This window comes from Salmo trutta, chromosome 19, assembly GCF_901001165.1.
Source record: "Salmo trutta chromosome 19, fSalTru1.1, whole genome shotgun sequence".
Taxonomy (NCBI): Eukaryota; Metazoa; Chordata; class Actinopteri; order Salmoniformes; family Salmonidae; genus Salmo; species Salmo trutta.
Window position 1 is genome coordinate 21,539,306 of NC_042975.1, and position 21,941 is coordinate 21,561,246.

A 21,941-nucleotide genomic window follows, 5' to 3' on the forward strand; every position below is an offset into this window, starting at 1 on the left:
TACCCACCTACCATCACAGTAGATAAGGCACATCCATTTCTATATTTAATCTATTTCAGGAGTAAAATGGGCATACTGTGTAGGTGGTGTATTGGACTTGTGAAGTTCTCTTGATATTTTGTGTGATTCAGGAGTGTTGTCAAACGGTAACATAATTAGCAGGCATGGCTAGGCATAATTAACTAGAACAGATCAAATGACAACTCATACAGACAAGAAAATACATTTTGTAGAGGTGAGTTCATTATTAACTCTTTCAATCAAGATAAATTGTACAAATGAACATTGAAATTATACAGATGACTAGATTGTAAGAAAATCCCTTTGCTGTTCATGCGCTCATACAAATAATATGAAAGAAATGTTTTTATTGAACGAGTTAGACTAATATTATGAATATATGAATCTATCACATCAAAAACGGATGGATACTGAACATACTGATACTAAATTAAAATAGAAAGCAAGTTAATTAAATGATCAAGCTACTTAAACGGCTATGGGAAGACATTCATTGTGTTCTCATACTCGTTTATTTCTACAGTACTACCAAGTCATGGTAATCAAGTATCAATACAATTAAAACTCATTCAAGGTGATTTTTTGCGAGGGTGTTTTGTGGTTGGAGTAGCAGAAGTGGTTAATGTACTTTGGTGTTCATCCTTGGGCTTGAAATATGGCACATCTTCTGTGTTGCAAGTCAAGGAGCAAATGCATTACAGTGAAGGCTGGGCTTAATTTGGTTTTGCACGATTCATTGGCTACATAGGCCAACACTGTTTCAAAACTAAAGGTGGTATCAGCAAAGAAATACATCAGTGCCGAGGCATCCGGAAAACATTACCTCTTTGGGGAGTAAACCAAAACGTGATTAATGAGGTGACAGTCATCTACCTTCATCCGCATCCTCATCCCTTTTGTCTAGGGCCAATGAATGTGCTGTCTGACCACAAAAGATGGAATCCAGGGAATGATCATCCTTTGTCCTCCCTATGTATTCCACATTTTAACTGTCTGTTTTACCTACACTTCCCGGACGATATTCCATATGGAGTTCTTTATCTACAAATGCCTGGTGGTGAGATAGACAAAGCCAAATGCATGCAGAAATCCAGATAAACAAACAAGCATTTAATGATCTGTATAGTACATGACATTTATTTGTTTGGCGGTGGCGCATTCTGAATACCATTTACTTGCTTGCTGATTATTGGCATTGGTTTCATATGATAATTGTAAGTGGCCAGAGAAGTCATAAATACTGTGGACAAAAACAAAACAGTGTTGCAGTGTATTTAATGTTTTTATGTTATTTAACAGTCAATTCAACCTTTTTATTTGATCAACAAGTTCCTACAAATGTATGTATTTTTTAAGTCTGTGTTGATCCATGATAATCTCATTAGTTGTATTGTAGAATGTTTGTTCTGTTGGATGTAGGCATGATGTTTTAGTTACACTTCATTTCAACATTAACACTTAGTACTTAATGCCAACCGGTACAGAATAAGGCTGTTTTATTTACTTGTTATAAGCATGTATGAACCCTTATAATGGCTTATACTATGATATATTGTTCCTAGGCCGTCATTGAAAATAAGAATTTGTTCTTAACTGACTTGCCTAGTTAAATAAACGTAAAATAAAGAAAAATATTTATATACAACAATAATTCAACAACCAAAAAAATAGCTGTTAGACTTTACACAATAAGATGTATCAACAACTAACATCTGATTAATTGAATATACAACTAATTGAATTGATTATTTCAACACAGCCATTGCTTTTTGTTAGTTGGCTAGATTCATTTAACACATCCCTATAACGTGTACACATTCTTTCTTATGTAAGGAGTTGGATGAAAAACATTGTTTACATCTGTCCATTTAATTAGGCTTCTGCTTGTTGCTGTAAATACACAACGGGTCTGTCTTTGATGACATTGCCGTTTGAGATGTTCTGCTTTGTGACAGCTGTCATCAGGCCCGTGGTGGATGGAGACGGTGCTGTGATACCATTGTCTTCTAAAAGTTCTTAATTAAAATACTCTAGAGTCATTTGAGTGTTTACAAAGGAAGCACATCGAGAATGACGAACAAGTTTCAATATTATGTTGAAGTCAGTTCCCTAACTCGGAAGCCAGTTTCTATTTGATGAATGCAATAAACACATTTAGATGGAAACCTGATAGATGGGCCCAACAGATGGATTATCAAACATGTTTGACAGGTATCTTGCAACAGACTATCTACAGTACAATGTACATTTTAGAACACCCTCATACCTAACTATCAGCCAACACTGAAGGTTAGCGGTGAAGAATAGCATCTGTTCATTCTTCATTTCTTAGTAAAAGCCCAAAGCAAGTTCCTATAAGAGTGCACATTCCTATATATATATTAATATATATATATAATTGTGCCAAGGGATAAAACACATTTAGAGGAAAATATCATAAAGCTTTATTACACTACACAGATACAACCATCTCTTACTCTTTCTCAAATAGAAAATACAACTATGCCTTAACATGCACAATAGTTCAATACTGGTAAGTTCATTTAGTTTCTTGACAAAAGTCATTGACATAGTTTTTGTTAATACTTTTGACAGAATAGAAAGGAAACCATTTCATTTACAGATAGTGAATACCTTGACAAGTTGCACTGAAAAACAAATGTACAGCATAGTATATCCTGTAGTCAATAAACAAGGCAACAGTATCTGCACATTTGAATGCCAATAAAGTCGACTACTAATAAATTCCTGTTCCCAGTTTGATTTAATGGGATGAAGATCATCATTTAGGGTGGAACACTATTTTGAGATTACTGCACATGCCTCATACTTTGGTGCAAATCTTTCGTTGACGTCATTGCATGGTTTACGTAAAAGTTTGAGTAATGTGCATATCTCAAGCTATGATTTGTCCTATGTGTTACTGCCAAATAGCTATTTGAATTCTGCTCCAAAACCCCTCACTCTCGTCATTGGTTTGGGGCAGTTACAATACAAATTAAATGACTATATGGCAGTTACAATACAAATTAAATGACTATATGGCAGTTACAATACAAATTAAATGACTATATGGCAGTTACAATACAAATTAAATGACTATATGGCAGTTACGTTTGCCAAGACAAACATACGTTAGGGGCTCACTGTGGGTGGAAACTGAGATTGAGTAGTGCTCCTTTTAAAGTGCATGTACAGTAATAATGTGTCAGATGTTTTCTTGTTCTAGCATGACATTTGCACGTGGTTGAGTTATTGTATGTCATTCAGATGTGTAATAATTGGAGCAGAATGTATGTACAGTATGTATACATGTGTTACGCCCTGAAGCTGGTTAACATTGCATTTTATTTATCTGAGAGTGCAAGTGCCAGCGATGCAGTCAAGGGCATCATGTGCGGACACTGATAGCATATAGTTCTTCTTTACAGATTGATACATTGCTGTACTTTATATTTTGTGAGGCTACAAACGTATGAACCCCCTTAATTTGTAATTTGCCGTTAAGTGCAATTGACATTAGTTGTTTTCTACGAATTGTAAAATAATTGTGGAAGTTGCCATGTTTATCGTAAGGCTATTGTAACCTGAAATTGAAAAAGAGACTTCGAGACAATTCATATTGGAATTAAATTGAAACATTCACAATATGCATATCTGATGGAATTGCATTGCTGTTTCCAGATAATACTGTTGCTGTTGAGTGTGATATACTTAGCCTGGACTACAGTGTGGTACCAACTACATAAATATATATATATTTTTTAAAGCACACAAGGCACACTGCTCGCATGATATAGGTAGTTGTATAGTCTATATACCCTCTCTTTCAGTTATACTGCATACCTCACAACATACTGGGATTGTTCCCAGATTTCATCATGTTTTATGATAAACTACCTGAACGTTTCACTTCCAAGTGTTGAGACACTGCAACCCATTATTTGTATCTTTATTTAGCTAGAGAACAAATTGCTTTTGGGACTTTGCTGAATTATCCGTTTATAATAATGGTGCAGGAAAAAAACAGTGGACCTTTTCAGATTGCGTATTAGTTGTGTTATATTATGTTGGTTTTGATTGGCGTTATGTTCATACCGTTAGCTAGCTGGACATCATTTTTTGCACCCAGACATACTACTTGGTAACACTTCCTTTCTGTGTGCTATTTGCTAAAGGAAATCATAATTAACAAACATGAATGAAATAATGTAAAACAATGACAAAACATACGTATTACTTGCCAAACACAGGGCCTTGTTACAAAGGGCTTATCATTTGACAATAATAATTAGTGAAAGGTTTCCTATACAATTTCTGTCTGTTTATAGTTTTGTAGAGAATAAATAAACAAAATAATGAATATGGTTCATTAATTATTAATAGACAATTACAAGCTGTTATTGACAGCATATATACAGTGTTACCCAGTACACAGTATGGTTAATGCTTTGACTGATTTTACTGTATAGTGGATGGGGTTTGAGAAACAACAACAGCTCTCTATCTATGAGCTTAGTTTAGTCATGTATGTTGACTCCAGGCATGGAACATTTAAAGTAGATATTGTTTCCCCAGGATCGAAATCTATCTTTTGATCCTCTCTTTGTCACAACTGCAAGATTACAGTTATGACTAATACGCTGTTCATGATGATTTATACACAGATTCACATTGAACTTTGTTTATGACGGTGTGACTGCACTTGTGTAGGCTACAAAAGCTTTCCTTTCACTTTCAATTGATCATTTTTTCGTGGATGAGTTACAACAGTCAGCAGTTCTTCATAAATAGAAGTGCAGACATTGGAAAACTTTGAAGAAACACTAATTTCTGTTTTTAACTGTGGATCAAAGGTTTCAAGCCACTTTGCCCCTTAGGGCCACTGTACATGGGTGGGGGAGTGGAAAGAAAAACAAAAGTGTTTCGCCTTCTGACCCAGGGGACAACAGTCTTTATAATAGTCACTTTTTACATACAAACAGCACGTTCAAAACCACACCGCAGACTGAGGTTTGTGTATTGACAACATTTCATTTGATCTGTATTCATCCAGTAACAGTCAATCATTGAATATTCTCTTTTTTCAAATGCAATGCACTACATAACCTTGGTTTGTCTTCTCTTAATTTGTATGGTTATTGTGGGGATAACACTGACTATTTACATTTAGAGCAAAGTGCCTTTAAGTCAACCACGTTTTGCTATGATATTAGCATTGTGATTTCCTGATTTATTGAGCTTTAACAGCCTAACCCAGTTCACCAGTCTTCACTATGGGCCCGATTCCGACCTGAGTTAAGCAAGTGTAAATGGAATGTAATTCCCTTTTTATGTACTTTTCTCTCTATGCGTATTCTGATGAACTTAAGCATGAGAATAGAGTGCTATTCACCTGCTATTCCTTTTGGTTGGAGGTGGAATAAATTAAGGTGTGGTGGAGCTGTGTCTACAGATACTCTGTATTCTGACCTTGCCTTAATTCCACCACCTTTACCTACAGGTTCCAAGTGGAAAAAGCATCTACTTTATTTTTTTGATAGAAATACCACCATTCTCCATGCACTGTAATAACTTGACAAGAGCTATGTAAATGAGTAATCCTTTTGGATAAGGGAAATAACATTTGTTTTAGATCTATTTTACCTTACAATCACAAATGTGAAACCAGACAAATGTGAAACCAGTAATATGGCAGCAAACTGAAGAATATCAACATAGTAACACAGTAAAGTTTAAGAAATGCCGTGCCATTATGCAGAATTTAAATTGTAAGGCCTTTTAGCAGGGATGGGCACTCTCAAATGTCTTAATTATAGGCTACCCTGACATTCTCTGTTTCCATTTCTATCATGTTAAATATTAGCCATTATCAGTATTGACCGTCAGTAGGTCTAATAACCACACATATTTAACTGCCAATTTACTGTTAGATCCCTTCAGTTGGTTTAGCCTACATTATCATTCCATTTAGTTCCAATGTTTCATTTACCTTCATTTGCTTCCTCTGTAAACGCCATCACGGCCATGTGGTTGTTGCTGAGGATCATTAGTAACAGTTAATAGTATAAAAAAAGACATATAGGCTAATTAAATCGTTATGGAGCAGAGTGCTGACCAAGCCATAACAGTTTGAACCCGACGCATGGCCCAATACTTGGCAGTGTCATCACATAGTTCCATGGTTAGTACAGGCAATAGATGAGGGTATAGACTACTATTGTACACTATTCTCCCTATTATAATGATATGTACACTATTCTTCCAACATTACCAGATCTTAAAGAACTGAATGTGGCAATTTTTCAGAATGAATCAAACCACGGTTTTCTTTCTTCCGTGCATATATTTAGATGGCTTTCTTTCATTGATCTAACTAAAAGGTACACCGTATTTAAAAGGGATGGCTTAAGATAAATGTACTGAAAACTCCACCCCAAAAAATCTGTTGGACAGCAAGTAGGAGGGTTTTCAACGATTGAATTACATTTATTCAGCGCGCGCAAGGGAACTACGCCTGCAAAGCCCGTTATGCACCTTCATAAAGTGTGTAGGAAAGGCGTAATTTCCTAAGTCGGAATTTGGCCCTAGAAAGGGGGCCCAACTTTAGCCATTATGGTCTCCAAAATTGTGTGCGTGTGTGTGTGTGTGTGTGTGTACACACACACTCCTCTCTGCTGCTGCCTGATAACCATGCAGTTTTGGGACGAACCCAACATGCAACAAACCAGGTGTTGATGGCATTGTGGGGCAGCTGTGCGAAGGCTGATCAGAAGTGACAGCTGTGACATTGAATGGTTCTTATTCATCTGAAAGAAAAGGGGAAGATGTAACAGCTTGAGCCTCCCCATATAGATAGTTGATAGAGATACAAGGGACAGAGATATCCTCAGCCTTTATTATTCCACCCTCTGATTGAGAGAACACTGGGGGCAGGGCTTCTGTCAAAGATTAAAAGGTGAGGCATTCAAAATGACACTCTTTGTAGCACAATGAATACTTACTTTTACATTGTAGTGCTATATGGCGTTTTAACAGCTTTTGCAGTGTAGTGCTATATGGTGTTTTAACAGCTTTTACATTGTAGTGCTATATGGTGTTTTAACAGCTTTTACAGTGTAGTGCTATATGGTGTTTTAACAGCTTTTACAGTGTAGTGCTATATGGTGTTTTAACAGCTTTTACAGTGTAGTGCTATATGGTGTTTTAACAGCTTTTACAGTGTAGTGCTATATGATGTTTTAACAGCTTTTACAGTGTAGTGCTATATGGTGTGTTAACAGCTTTTACAGTGTAGTGCTATATGGTGTTTTAACAGCTTTTACAGTGTAGTGCTATATGGTGTTTTAACAGCTTTTACAGTGTAGTGCTATATGGTGTGTTAACAGCTTTTACAGTGTAGTGCTATATGGTGTGTTAACAGATGTGTGTGTCAATTTGTGGCGTTAGATGTGTTAACATGTAACAATACATTCAATAATTGCGCAGTCTTTTCTGTTCCAGTTCAGGTTATTTTGATAAAATTCACTTACAGTAGCTTTCTCAATGATATTTACTTGGGGGTGGGGGCAACTCTAGTGAGATCAAATGGCAAGCTAATAGTTTTTCACTGGACATTTTATAATGAAAACTTCAGAGCCTTAATTGGATACAAAGCATATTCCTACACTTCACTGCATACAGCCTCAATCTAGACATGACTTGCGTTGTTTCATTTTGTGTGGGCTATCGTGGTATTGATACCACATACTCAAAAGGACTGAGGACTTCTTTGTTTTAACAGTTCATAATTTATGGACAATGTAAAACCTTATCTCCAGCTGACATGTTGATTACTCACCATAACGGGAATATCATTGGGATTCATGGACTCACTTGATCAAAACAAATTGTTGCCACTATATGTTATGACATGGGGGATCGGCAATGCTATAGCAAACAGTAAACCATGCAGGTAAAGTACATGAGAAACACACATTCTAAACTGGAGGAGACACATAATGTGCTTCTGTGAATTTCTGCTAGGCCCTTTGCAGAATTATAATTGATTGTGACAGTAATTTAGGTAATCAGGCAACGTAATTAGGAAACCTTTGTCTGTTCAAAAGATATGCAGCTATGAACATCCAATATACACACCAGCATCATTGTTTATTTGAAAATGTCCTAAAACAGTGAAAAGACACAAACCTACTGACATTGACAGCGGTTCAATCCATCTCTGGTCAATGCAGAGGGCTGACTTCTGGGTTTATAGTCTCTCATGTCTTACCATTTAGAGAGAGAGATCACTCATTTCTCTTCACTTCATGTAGTGGGGAGTGCAGTACACATTTCTACATAAACTCAGCAAAAAAAGAAACGTCCCTTTTTCAGGACCCTGTCTTTCAAAGATAATTCGTAAAAATCCAAATAACTTCACAGATCTTCATTGTAAAGGGTTTAAACACTGTTTCCCATGCTTGTTCAATGAACCATAAACACTTAATGAACATGCAGCTGTGGAACGGTTGTTAAGACACAACAGCATACAGACGGTAGGCAATTAAGGTCACAGTTATGAAAACTTAGGACACTAAAGAGGCCTTTCTACTGACTTTGAAAAAAAACAAAAGAAATATGCCCAGGGTCCCTGCTCATCTGCGTGAACGTGCCTTAGGCATGCTGCAAGGAGGCATGAGGACTGCAGATGTGGCCAGGGCAATAAATTGAAATGTCCGTATTGTGAGACGCCTAAGGCAGCGCTACAGGGAGACAGGACGGACAGCTGATCGTCCTCGCAATGGCAGACCACGTAACAACACCTGCACAGGATCGGTACATCCGAACATCACACCTGCAGGACAGGTACAGGATGGCAACAACAACTGCCTGAGTTACACCAGGAATGCACAATCCCCCCATCAGTGCTCAGACTGTCCGCAATAGGCTGAGAGAGGCTGGACTGAGGGTTTGTAGGCCTGTTGTAAGGCAGGTCCTCACTATACATCACCAGCAACAACGTCACCTATGGGCACCAACCCACTGTCGCTGGACCAGACAGGACTTGCAAAAAGTGCTCTTCACTGACGAGTCGCAGTTTTGTCTCACCAGGGGTGATGGTCGGATTCGTGTTTATCGTCAAAGGAATGAGCGTTACACCGAGGCCTGTACTCTGGAGAAGGATCGATTTGGAGGTGGAGGGTCCGTCATGGTCTGGGGCGGTGTGTCACAGCATCATCGGACTGAGCTTGTTGTCATTGCAGGCAATCTCAACGCTGTGCGTTACAGGGAAGACATCCTCTTTCATGTGGTACCCTTCCTGCAGGCTCATCCTGACATGACCCTCCAGCATCACAATGCCACCAGCCATACTGCTTGTTCTGTGCGTGATTTCCTGCAAGACAGGAATGTCAGTGTTCTGCCATGGATCTCAATCCCAATGAGCACGTCTGGGACCTGTTGGATCGTAGGGTGAGGGCTAGGTGCCATTCTCCCCAGAAATATCCGGGAACTTGCAGGTGCCTTGGTGGAAGAGTGGGGTAACATCTCACAGCAAGAACTGGCAAATCTGGTGCAGTCCATGAGGAGGAGATGCACTGCAGTACTTAATGCAGCTGGTGGCCACACCAGATACTGACTGTTACTTTTCATTTTGACACCTCATTTGTTCAGGGACACATTATTCCATTTCTGTTTGTCACGTCTGTGGAACTTGTTCAGTTTATGTCTCAGTTTTTGAATCTTGTTATGGTCATATACATATTTACACATGTTAAGTTTGCTAAAAATAAACGTAGTTGACAATGAGATTACGTTTCTTTTTTTGCTGAGTTTATATCCTGTTGGCATCATGTTGTTTTTATTTAATCACTTGTGTTTTGTTTGTAGACACCAACATGAGCTAAATGGTATATTGTGGGATGACACTACAGTATATAGCCAGCGTGAGATCGAATTGTTTGTGCAATGAATAACCTGTTTTCATTGGACATTTCTGCCTGTGTATATCAGCCTTGTCGGTCTCAACTTCCTTTCAAAAAGGTGTAAGCCAATTTCAGACAACGTACAGTCATAATCTGTGTTGGACTATGCAGTTCTTCTTAATGACCCCCCCCCAAAAAAAATGTCAGTACTGTTTATGTTTTAACCATGTTTGTTTTGCTGTGCATGGACATCATTTGTGACAAAAATTCCTTAAATATTTGATATTGTATGGTTCTGCCTCAGAAATGATAGCACACTATGTTACACTGAAGTTGACATTGTTTATATTGAATGGTCTGTTTTTGTTATTATTCTGTTGCATACAACTGTAAAAATACAGTAAATTCAACAATCACAATGTATGTTTTAATTTTTTTGTTGTTTACTTAAGAAAAGCTTATGTTATTGTACATAGATCAAACAGGACATGACACACCAGTAATCTGAATGTACACCTCAATATTTGGGTAAAACCAGTCAACTATCAACACATACATGAACTTTTTGTTTCCCTTTTTTACATATAAAAGTTTAGATTGACACAACTGTAGTACTACCATCACCTCAGATCAGCATCCATGTCGACCCTCTCCCTCCCCACCACCCTAGACGTGTCCCGTCTTCTGGTTTTTGTCCAAATGAAGACATACCGCCAATGCACACAAAAAAAAGAAGAGTGAACCAACGATGTTATTGGTAGTTCCTTTTGTTCCTTTTCTTCTTCTGGGACCAAGAGTCTTGTTGTTGTTCAGTGCTAGGTAAAGCTGAGGATGAACCGTGTTGCATCAAAACTTGAGCAGGAACAACAAGAAAACAGTCAGCAGGAGGCAGAAGGAGCAGTGGGGCGACAGGGCAGCCCTGTTCACATCATGCATCATAGTCCCGGGGCCTGTTGGGAAAAATAGTTTGATATTAACGTCACTAAGGCATCTCAAGAGGCAGTGCTTCCTCTACCTATCTTCCCCTCCACAACTAAACCATTGCGGGTTCTATTGGCTTTAACTGACAACTTTAGATGCCTTATCAAAAAAAAGTGATTGTTGGCTTTAGAGCCCTCTCCTGAAATGTAATTTAGGGGATGGACTGCAAAGAGGTCATCGTCAGCAGTAACGCTAGGCATAGAACCAACAAGATGGATTCCTCCTGCACATTGAATAGGACGGGTTCCTTTGAAAACTGAACACAGGCTCCATCAGACACTGGTCATCTTAACAAAGCATGCCAAGGATCTCAAATAGCTATTTCCACGCAAACACATCATTCATATCAGAGATGACATGGCATTCTATCCCCTTTGATGATCAAAAGGAAACAAGCAGTACAAAACAAACATTCCCCCAAATCCCTTGGCATGTGAACTGAGGAGCACGACTGAGGCTAGATTTTAGTTTTCAGGATTGGGCCTTTATAACTTTGAGAATAGAATAGTGTAGGATGACTAAAATGGCTTCTTAATGTGTTTTTCTGGCAGTTTGTTAGTCTTTGTAAACTGCTGGAACTGCAGTCAGAGAAAAAGTTGACCAAACATTGTGGATGACCTGTAATGCTACCCTAAGAGGTTTTCTAGGACTCAACAAATTTGTATACTGAGCTATTGTATTCGCTCAATAGCTATTGTATCCAACGAGGCTCAGCTCTTTCACATTATATGCCCCTAGAGATAATCAAAATAAGTTGCTGCTTTTTGTCCTATTCATAATAACAATGTTAATTTATTTAAATGTATAGCTTTATTCTACATTACATAACTGCAAGTTTGGTTCACTGTGGAGTATTCTCCCACAGATGAATAAGCACTGACAAACAAAATGTATCTATTTGCATTACACCCCACCCCACAGATAGACACATCTACATTTAGGCCAGGATTGAGTCAGATCAGCGTTAACCCGCAGTTACCGACAACTGCACAGCATATCATTGCTTTTGTTTAGGCGACGTTGGAGGTTTAACTGCAGCCGCAGCTGCTCTTGTGGTCATTGTCACAAAACCACACAATATACAGCTGAAGTCGTAAGTTTACATACACTTAGGTTGGAGTCATTAAAACTCGTTTTTCAACCACTCCACAAATGTCTTGTTAACAAACTATAGTTTTGACAAGTCAGTTAGGACATCTACTTTGTGCATGACACACGTAATTTTTCCAACAATTGTTTACAGATTATTTCACTTATAATTCACTGTATCACACTTCCAGTGGGTCAGAAGTTTACATACACTAATTAACTGTGCCTTTAAACAGCTTGGAAAACTACAGAAAATGTCATGGCTTTAGAAGCTTCTGATAGGCTAATTGACATAATTTGAGTCAATTGGAGGTGTACCTGTGGATGTATTTCAAGGCCTACCTTCAAACTTAGTGCCTCTTTGTATGACATTATGGGAAAATTAGAAGAAATCAGCCAAGACCTCAGAATTTTTTTTTGTAGACCTCCACAAGTCTGGTTCATCCTTGAGCAATTTCCAAACGCCTGAAGGTACCACGTTCATCTGTACAAACAATAGTACGCAAGTATAAACATCATGGGACCACACAGCTGTCATACTGCTCAGGAAGGAGACACGTTGTCTCCTAGAGAAAAGTGCAAATCAATCCCAGAACAACAGCAAAGGACCTTGTGAAGATGCTGGAGCAAACAGGTACAAGAGTAACTATATCCACAGTAAAACGAGTCCTATATCACATTACCTGAAAGGCCGCTCAGCAAGGAAGAAGCCACTGCTCCAAAACCGCCATAAAAAAGCCAGACTATGGTTTGCAACTGCACATGGGGACAAAGATAGTACTTTTTGGAGAAATGTCCTCTGTTCTGATGAAACAAAAATATAACGTTTTGGCCGTAATGACCATCGTTATGTTTGGAGGAAAAAGGGGGAAGCTTGCAAGCCAAAGAACACCATCCCAACCGTGAAGCACGGGGGTGGCAGCATCATGTTGTGGGGGTGCTTTGTGGCAGGAGGGACTGGTGCACTTCACAAAATAGATGGCATCATGAGGCAGGAAAATGATGTGGATATATTGAAGCAAAATCTCAAGACATCAGTCAGGAAGTTAAAGCTTGATCACTAATGGGTATTCCAAAGGAAAAGTGACCCCAAAAATACTTCCAAAGTTGTGGAAAAATGGCTTAAGGACAACAAAGTCAAGGTATTGGAGTGGCCATCACAAAGCTCTGACCTCAATCCTATAGAAAATTTGTGAGCAGAACTGAAAAAGCGTGTGCGAGCAAGGAGGCCTAAAAACCTGACTCAGTTACACCAGCTCTGTCAGGAGGAATGGGCCAAAATTCACCCAACTTATTGTGGGAAGCTTGTGGAAGGCTACCCAAAACGTTTTGACCCAAGTTAAACAATTTAAAGGCAATGCTACCAAATACTAATTGCATATATGTAAACTTCTGACCCACTGGGAATGTGATGAAAGAAATAAAAGCGGAAATAAATAATTCTCTCTACTATTATTCTGACATTTCACATTCTTACAATAAAGTGGTGATCCTAACTGACCTAAGACAGGGCATTTTTACTAGGATTAAATGTCAGGAATTGTGAATAACTGAGTTAAAATGTATTTGGCTAAGGTGTATGTAAACTTCTGACTTCAACTGTATATATAGATATTTTTAACTAGGGAAGTCAGCTAAGAACAAATTCTTATTTACAATGACGGCCTACTGCCAGTAACCGAAAGGTTGCTGGATCGATTCCCTGAGCTGACAAGATAAGAATCTGTTGTTTCGGTTACTGGCCCAACGCTCTAACCACTAGGCTACCTGCTGCCCCAATAATATATGTATATTATTGCATCTATAATTGCATCCCAGTGCACACAATAACGTATATTACAGCGATATTGTACTACAACAGTAACAGTAGGCAATCTTACCGTAGAGGATTATGCTTGCATTGGTGATCCCCATGGTGTTCATGGCCACGCACGTGTAGTTTCCGTAGTCCTCTTCAGAAACATTCAAAAACATAAGCATGGATTGTTTACCTTGGTTCTCTATCTTAACCCCATTCAGTCCATTTAGGAGTCTGTAAAGAAGAAAATACATTCTTAAAATATTAATTCTGGAATCCCATATCTAAAAGGTTATCAATAATAAATCCCCATACCCGTGAAATTGAAGGGTATATCTTATATCAATCCTATTTGGCCCGTTAGGCCAGCGAATCGCAACTGATGGGGGAGGTTTTGAATGGGTTGTGAGTGTCTGAGTAAAAGAAAAGAGAAATAATAATAAAAAAGTGAATGAAAAATACTCCTGTCTGAACTTAAATGACTAAAACCAGTTAGAAAGTGTTTAGAAATGACAATGAACCAATATATTTTTTTATAATTTTACCTCTGAACTATTTTTCTTCAATCACAATATGTTCTATATACTGTACAGTTGTTAGCAGCTCTATTTAGAGGATTTGGTAGATGTTATGGTCTCAAGCCAGTGATCTTAACATTCATATGGGCAAGATGGAATTATTGAAAATGAAAACAGTGGGACCGTTGTTCCCTTGTCATATAATTCTGACATGTTCTATCAATATACCATAACAAATAGTTTTCCAGATTGCATTTTGGCCGCAGAAAATGGGATGCGAATATTGGATCGTGACTGAGACAAACTGGTTACATTTTGGTCATGAGGCCAAACCAGTTGAGAACCACTGCATTAGGGGATACGATTTGAAGGTGTAGTCTGTAAACAATGTCAGTATAATCCAGTCAAGTTTGACTGAACAAGCCCCATTGAGGTCATTGCTGTGTTGGCATTTGTAGATGTCCTTGAAGGGTTCAGCACAAGTATGAATGCTACAGTTGGTAAAGACTATTAGTCTCGGGAACTTATGGACAAAAATACTTTTCAAATAAGTCTCTCGAGCCCTCATACCGAACACAGCTCATTAGGTCGTGCTGAGACGACTGCTCTGCATCGCTGTACAACAACCTGCGTTGTGTAACATTTTCTCTTTGGCTGCACTGCTAATATTCCCCACGCTTCACTGGCTTGTGCCAGTTCTTTGGGAAACAAGATTTATTTGAAGCGTAGTCATTCATTATAAACCCCCCTGTACTTTCTCAGAGGTTGTCCAAGCAACGCAGCCCATTGACAGAAACGAATTATGCAAAGAAATACAACTCGCCTTTGGTGGCCATGATGGTTTAGATTAGAAATTGTTCTCCAAAGAAAGTACTTTTAATAGTAGGTTCTTAATGAGACAAAATTACATTTTGCCAGTGGAGAATAAAAACAACTGGGGGATTTACATCTACTTACAACCAACAAAGGCCAAAACTGAGACCCTTAAAACCTAGACTCTTTTCTAAAAGATCTATTAGGACTTACCTGCGGTCCTCTTTGTACCACTCAAAATCTGCACCAGGAACAGCAGAGGCCTCACATTGGAGCACCCCTTTTTGGCCCACTGGGGTACCTGTACTCCCGGCCTTCGAAATGAAGGGAGCATCTGTAAGATGTATGAAATTGAGGTTATTTAATGAGTTTTATAGCAGTGCATATACATTTATTAAAAGTAGACTCAGCAACATGACATCATCACATGCAGCGGGGCAACTTCCTGCTTACAGAAATCAACAACAACAAAAATCTGCCACTATTGGGTCTTCCTTAATGTGGGTATTCCTCACAGGAGGGCGCACATTGGAAATAGCCTGTTTTGGCAGTCTTGACAGATTGAAATTATGCTTTTGATTTCTGCAGGCAAGAATTCTTCCCGCTGTGTATGATGTCATATTGCTGTGTCTACCTACCTGATAACCATTACTTTGATGTCCTTTAAAGTGAACTGTTTCAAACAGGTGAAGTATCTACTATCCTGAATAATCTGTAAGGTGGGTCAGTATATTTTCTGTAGATAACAATGTACACTCAAGCTAGTATGTTAAACTAACAAGAGGCTTCTAAAATTATCTTAATAACCCTAATAAAAAAAATGGGCTCCTGGGTGGTGCAGAGGTCTAAGGCACTGCATCTCAGTGCAAGAGGTGTCACTACCGTCCCTGGTTTGAATCCAGGCTGTATCACATCCGGCCGTGATTGGAAGTCCCATAGGGCGGCGCTTGTCGGCCCGGTGTTGTCTGGGTTTGGCTGGGGTAGGCAGTCATTGTAAATAAGAATTTGTTTTTAACTGACTTGCCTAGTTAAATATTTGTTTTTATTATAAGCTCTTAAAACAAGCTTGGATCAACAACAGCCTGGGAAAACCATGTGGCTGATAAAATAGCAACAAATAAGATGACCATTTAGCTTTGTTTGAGTGTTGTGGTGTTTGGCGTCATTGTTTGTTTTCATGCTTACAATTGACTGTGACTTTCACTGTCTTCACATCTGGGGCTGAGATGTCATTGGAGGAGATGCATTCATACGATCCCGACTGTTCTTTAGTGATCGCTGTCATATCAACATATTCCCCTTCAGTGACAAATTTGTATCCTGAAAAATAACACAATAACATCTGTTTTTAAAACTAGAAAGCATACAGCGGTGCATAAATTATTACCAAACCCCCCATGATTGAAGTGCTGTTTCTATATTTTTTATCTAAAATATCTCCCCAAAAACCCACATAACAACTCAAACGTTTATTTCATAAAAATACACAGTTGGAAAGAAGTGGAGGGCGCTCAACTAACGTGAGTCGAGGTGCAACTCAAAAATATAATCATAATTGAAAAGGAAAAGGCGCAACACTCGTTCACCATTAAACATTATTTGTTTTATTTAACGTTTCGCCTTTCTTCTGATGAAGGCCAATGAAGGCCGAAATGTTCATCTTTTAACCTTGCCTAAATAAAACAAAGAATTTGTAATGGTGAGCGAGTGTTGTGCTTTTTATATTTAAAAAAAAGAACCATAATAAATTCATAGCAGCAGCAGCCCTTGAATTCGACACACACATATGCAAACATACTTCTGTTTTCTAATGGTCTAGCGAGCATGAAACATTACTTGTAACCAGGTTAAACAGGTGTGAGATCCAAGATGCATAGAAATCACCCTTTCAAATGGTCTGCAGCATTGATCAAGGTAGCGTGTAGGCTATACATCAGACACTACAACGTGACATTTCTACACCTGTTGGTTGAACATTTGAAAGCAGGAGCCACTCAAGGTGGAAATTCTCAAGAGTTACAGTAGCTGTGTCTTGTACACAACAGCAGCAGGTAGCACATTACAGAAACACTGGCCCTCAATATGTTATCAAATGTCAACACACATCACATAAAATAACATTTCCTCAGACATCAGCAGTACTGTGGTATAATCTCTACCCACTGCTTCCGCGACGGACATCATAAAGTCTCTAAGGTCTTGCTATTCAAAGAAACGTGCCGGTATCAGTTATTTCTCCTCTGTGTGTGTGTGTGTGTGTGTGTGTGTGTGTGTGTGTGTGTGTGTGTGTGTGTGTGTGTGTGTGTGTGTGTGTGTGTGTGTGTGTGTGTCTGTGTGTGAGCAGGAGGCAATGGGGCTGAGACTGAAATGGAGCGGCACCTTTACTTGGAGATAACCCATTCCCAATCAGCTGAAATGTCACATACAGCAATATCTCGACATTAGCATGATCTCATTACTTTCCCCAAGCCCTGGTCCCACCAACAGCTACTGCTGCTTCTGCTGCAACTGACAAGGGACTGACTGGAAAGGTTGTCCTGGCTGGGTTGTTGCTTTTAACTTTAATGTGCTGGGCCATGGGAAATGGAAGTACAGATAATTTAACATTTTATAATGTGTTTCTATCTACATTATGCAGATTGAGGCGAAGAAGTGGAAATTGAGTTATTGGCCATTACTGTGTTATTTTATGGTTGCAGGCAGTGATCGGGTGAGTGATGGCAAGGTTAACCTATGATAATTCAGGCTTCAGCGACTCCATGTGCAAAAGATGGCAGAATCGGTTATGCCTGTATCTTCAGTCAAGTCGATAAAATAATTATGCTAGGTTTTTAACTAACGTGAAAAAGTTTAGGTAATGTCTTAAGATTCGTGATTCAGTCACTCCTTTGTATCTGCAAACCCAAGGGAACATGGCACCATATACATGGTGCAGTGCCTTCAGAAAATATTCACACCCCTTAACTTTTCCAAATAGTGTTGTGTTACAGCCTGAACTGCACAACTTAATAACACATTTAAAGCTGAAATGTCTTAAGTCAATAAGTATTCAACCCCTTTGCTACGGCAAGCCTAAGTATGTTCAGGAGTAAAATGTGCTTAACAATTCACATAATGAGTAGCATGGACTCATTCTGTGTGCATTAATAGTGGTTAATATGATTTTTGAATGATTATCCCATCTCTGTACCACACACATAGAATTATCTGTAAGGTCCCTCAGTCGTGTAGTGAATTTCAAGCACAGATTCAACCATGAAGACCAGAGAGGTTTTCCAATGCCTCGCAAAGAAGGACAAAGATGGCGCCAGAGGAGATGGATGACGTTTTACGGACTCCTAACCAATTGTGCTATTGTGTGTTTTTTTGCGTTATATACAACTTATTTTGTACATAATGTTTCTGCCACCATCTCTTATGACTGAAAAGAGCTTCTGGATATCAGGACAGTGTTTACTCACCTTGTACTAGACAACCATTTTTTCTTTAAAGAGTCGGACACGAAGGATTTACTTCAGACACCCGACAAGGCCGAAATCCCCATGATTCGCATGAAGAAGAGACAGAGATATTGGGGATGTAGGTCGGGGTGCCTTGTAAGGATCCGACGGCGAGTGAGTAATCCCCCTCTACCATCAGTCCTATTAGCCAATGTGCAATCATTGGATAACAAAATGGATGAGCTCCAAGAGCTCCAATCATGACTATCCTACCAAGGAGACATTAAAAACTGTAATATCATGTGTTTCACAGAGTTGTGGCTGAACGATGACAAGGATAACATATAGCTGGCGGGTTTTTCGGTCCACCAGCAAGATAGAACAGCTGCCTCCGGTAAGACAAGCAGTGGTGGTCTGTGTCTATTTGTTAATAACAGGTGGTGCACGAAATCTAATATTAAGGAAGTCTCAAGGTTTTGCTCACCTGAGGTAGAGTATCTCATGATAATCTGTAGACCACACTATTTACCAAGAGAGTTTTCATATATATTTTTCGGAGCTCTCTATTTACCTCCACAAACCGATGCTGGCATTAAGACGGCACTCAACGAGCTGTATAAGGCCATAAGCAAACAAGAAAATGCTCATCCAGAGGCGGCGCTCTTATTGGCTGGGACCTTTAACCTAATTTCTACCAGCATGCTAAATGTGAAACCAGAGGGGAAAAAAACTCTAGATCACCTTTACTCCACACACAGAGACGCATACAAAGCTCTCCCTCGCCCTCCATTTGGCAAATCTGACCATAACTCTATCCTCCTTACAAGCAAAAACAAAGCAGGAAGAACCAGTGACTCACTCGATAAGGAAGTGGTCAGATGATGCAGATGCTAAGCTACAGGACTGTTTTGATAGAACAGACTGGAATATGTTCTGGGATTCTTCCAATGACATTGAGGAGTACACCACATCAGTCACTGGCTTCATCAATCAATGACGTAGTTCCCACAGTCACCGAACGTACAGTACATACCCCAACCAGAAGCTAAAGCTAAAGGCTAGAGCTGCCGCTTTCAAGAAGCGGGACTCTAACCCGGACGCTTATAAGAAATTCCGCTAAGCTTTCCGACAAACCATCAAACAGGCAAAGCGTCAATACAGGACTAAGATTGAATCGTACTACACCGGCTCCAACGCTCGCCGGATGTGGCCGGGCTTGCAAACTAGTATGGACCACAAAGGGAAGCACAGCCACGAGCAGTGACACAAGCCTACCATATGTGACACAAGCCTACCATATGAATGAAATAACTTCTATGCTCGCTTCAAGGCAAGCAACAGCGAAGCATGAACGAGAGGATCAGCTGTTCCAGATGACTGTGTGATCACGCTCTCAGTAGCCGATGTGAGTAAGACCTTTAAACAGGTCAACATTCACAAGGCCACAGGGCCAGACGGATTACCAGGACGTGTATTCCGAGCATGCACTGACCAACTGGCAAGTGTCTTCACTGACATTTTCAAAAAGTCTGTAATACCAACATGTTTCAAGCAGACCACCAGAGTCCCTGTGCCCAAGAACATCAAGGTAATCTGCCTAAATGACTACCGACCCGTAGGACTCACATCTGTAGTCATGAAGTGCTTTAAAGGTTGGTCATGGCTCACATCAACACCATTATCCCAGAAACCCTAGACCCACTCCAATTTGCATATCGCCCCAACAGATCCACAAATGATGCAATCTCTATTGCACTCCACAATGCCCTTTCCCACCTGGACAAAAGGAACACCTATGTGAGAATGCTATTCATTTACTACAGCTCAGCGTTTAACACGATAGTGCCCTCTAAGCTCATCACTAAGCTAAGGACCCTGGGACTAAACACCTCCCTCTGCAAATGGATCCTGGACTTCCTGGCGGGCCTCCCCAGGTTGTAAGGGTACGCAACAACACATCTGTCACACTGATCCTCAACACAGGGGCCCCTCAGGAGTGCGTGTTCAGTCCCCTCCTGTACTCCCTGTTCACCCATGACTGAATGACCAAGCACAACTCCAACCCCATCAAGTTTGCAGACGACAACAGTGGTAAACCTGATCATGACAACGATGAGACAGCCTATAGGGAGGAGGTCAGAGACCCGGCCATGTGGTTCCAGGATAACAACCTCTCCCTCAACGTGATCAAGACAAAGGAGATGATTGTGGACTACAGAAAAAGGAGGACCGAGCACGCCCCCATTCTCATCGACGGGCCTGTAGTGGAGAAGGTTGAGAGCTTCAAGTTCCTTGGTGTCCACATCACCAACAAACTATCATGGTCCAAACACACCAAGACAATCGTGAAGAGGGCACGACAACGCCTATTCCCCCCCACGACACTGAAAAGATTTGGCATGGGTCCTCAGATCCTCAAAAAGTTATACAGCTGCACCTTTGAGAGCATCCTGACTGGTTGCATAACCACATGGTATATGGCAACGGCTCGGCCTCCGACCACAAGGCAATACAGAGGGTCGTGCGTACAGCGGTACCGGAGTGCCAAGTCTAGGTCAAAAAGGCTTCTTAACAGCTTCTACCCCCAAGCCATCAGACTCCTGAACAGCTAATCAAATGGCTACACATACTATTTGCATTGTCCCCACCCCCCATTTTTACACTACTGCTACTCTCTATATATTATCCATGCATAGTCACTTTACCTCTACCTACATGTACAGTACTAGTCAAAAGTTGACGCACCTAATCATTCAAGTTTTTTTTTTACTATTTTCTACCTTGTAGAATAATAGTGAAGACATCAAAACTATGAAATAACACATATGGAATCAAGTAGTAACCAAAGAAATCTGACAATATCCCTTTGAGCGTGGTGAAGTTACTACACTTTGGATGGTGTGTCAATGCACCCTGTCACTAGAAAGATACAGGCATCCTTCCTAACTCAGTTGCCGGAGAGGAAGGAAACCTGTCATTGATTTCACCATGAGCCCAATGGTGATTTTAAAAAAGTTACAGAGTTTAATGGCTGTGATAGGGGAAAACTGAGGATGGATCAACAACATTGTAGTTACTCCACAATACTAACCTAAATGGCAGAATGAAAAGTATTCCAAAACATGCATCCTTTTTTTCAATAAGGCACTAACGTAATGCTGCAATAAATGGGGCAATAAATGTCCTGAATACAAATCATTAATCAGTGAACAGATCACTGATTACAACTCTTATTTTCAAACATGGTGGTGGCTGCATCATGTTATGAATATCCCTGTCATTAGCAAGGACTAGGGGGTGTTTTTGTTGTTGATAAAAAGGAACAGAATAGAGCTAAGCATAGGTAAAATCCTGGTTCAGTCTGCTTTCCAACAGA

General features: G+C 39.7%; 1 protein-coding gene across 2 annotated transcripts in view; it reads right to left on the reverse strand.

Moving 5' to 3' along the window:
* Positions 1 to 10,331: 10,331 nt before the first annotated feature.
* LOC115154170 (opioid-binding protein/cell adhesion molecule) overlaps positions 10,332 to 21,941 on the reverse strand; it is a 377,660-nt gene continuing 366,050 nt past the window's right edge. For both annotated transcript variants that reach the window (XM_029700129.1, XM_029700128.1), the window contains 4 exons: positions 16,311 to 16,445; positions 15,339 to 15,459; positions 13,877 to 14,028; positions 10,332 to 10,876 (listed from right to left, as the gene is read on the reverse strand). In XM_029700129.1, coding sequence (XP_029555989.1) covers positions 10,773 to 10,876; positions 13,877 to 14,028; positions 15,339 to 15,459; positions 16,311 to 16,445 — 512 coding nt within the window. In that variant the 3' untranslated portion in view covers positions 10,332 to 10,772. The remainder of the gene's footprint in view (positions 10,877 to 13,876; positions 14,029 to 15,338; positions 15,460 to 16,310; positions 16,446 to 21,941) is intronic.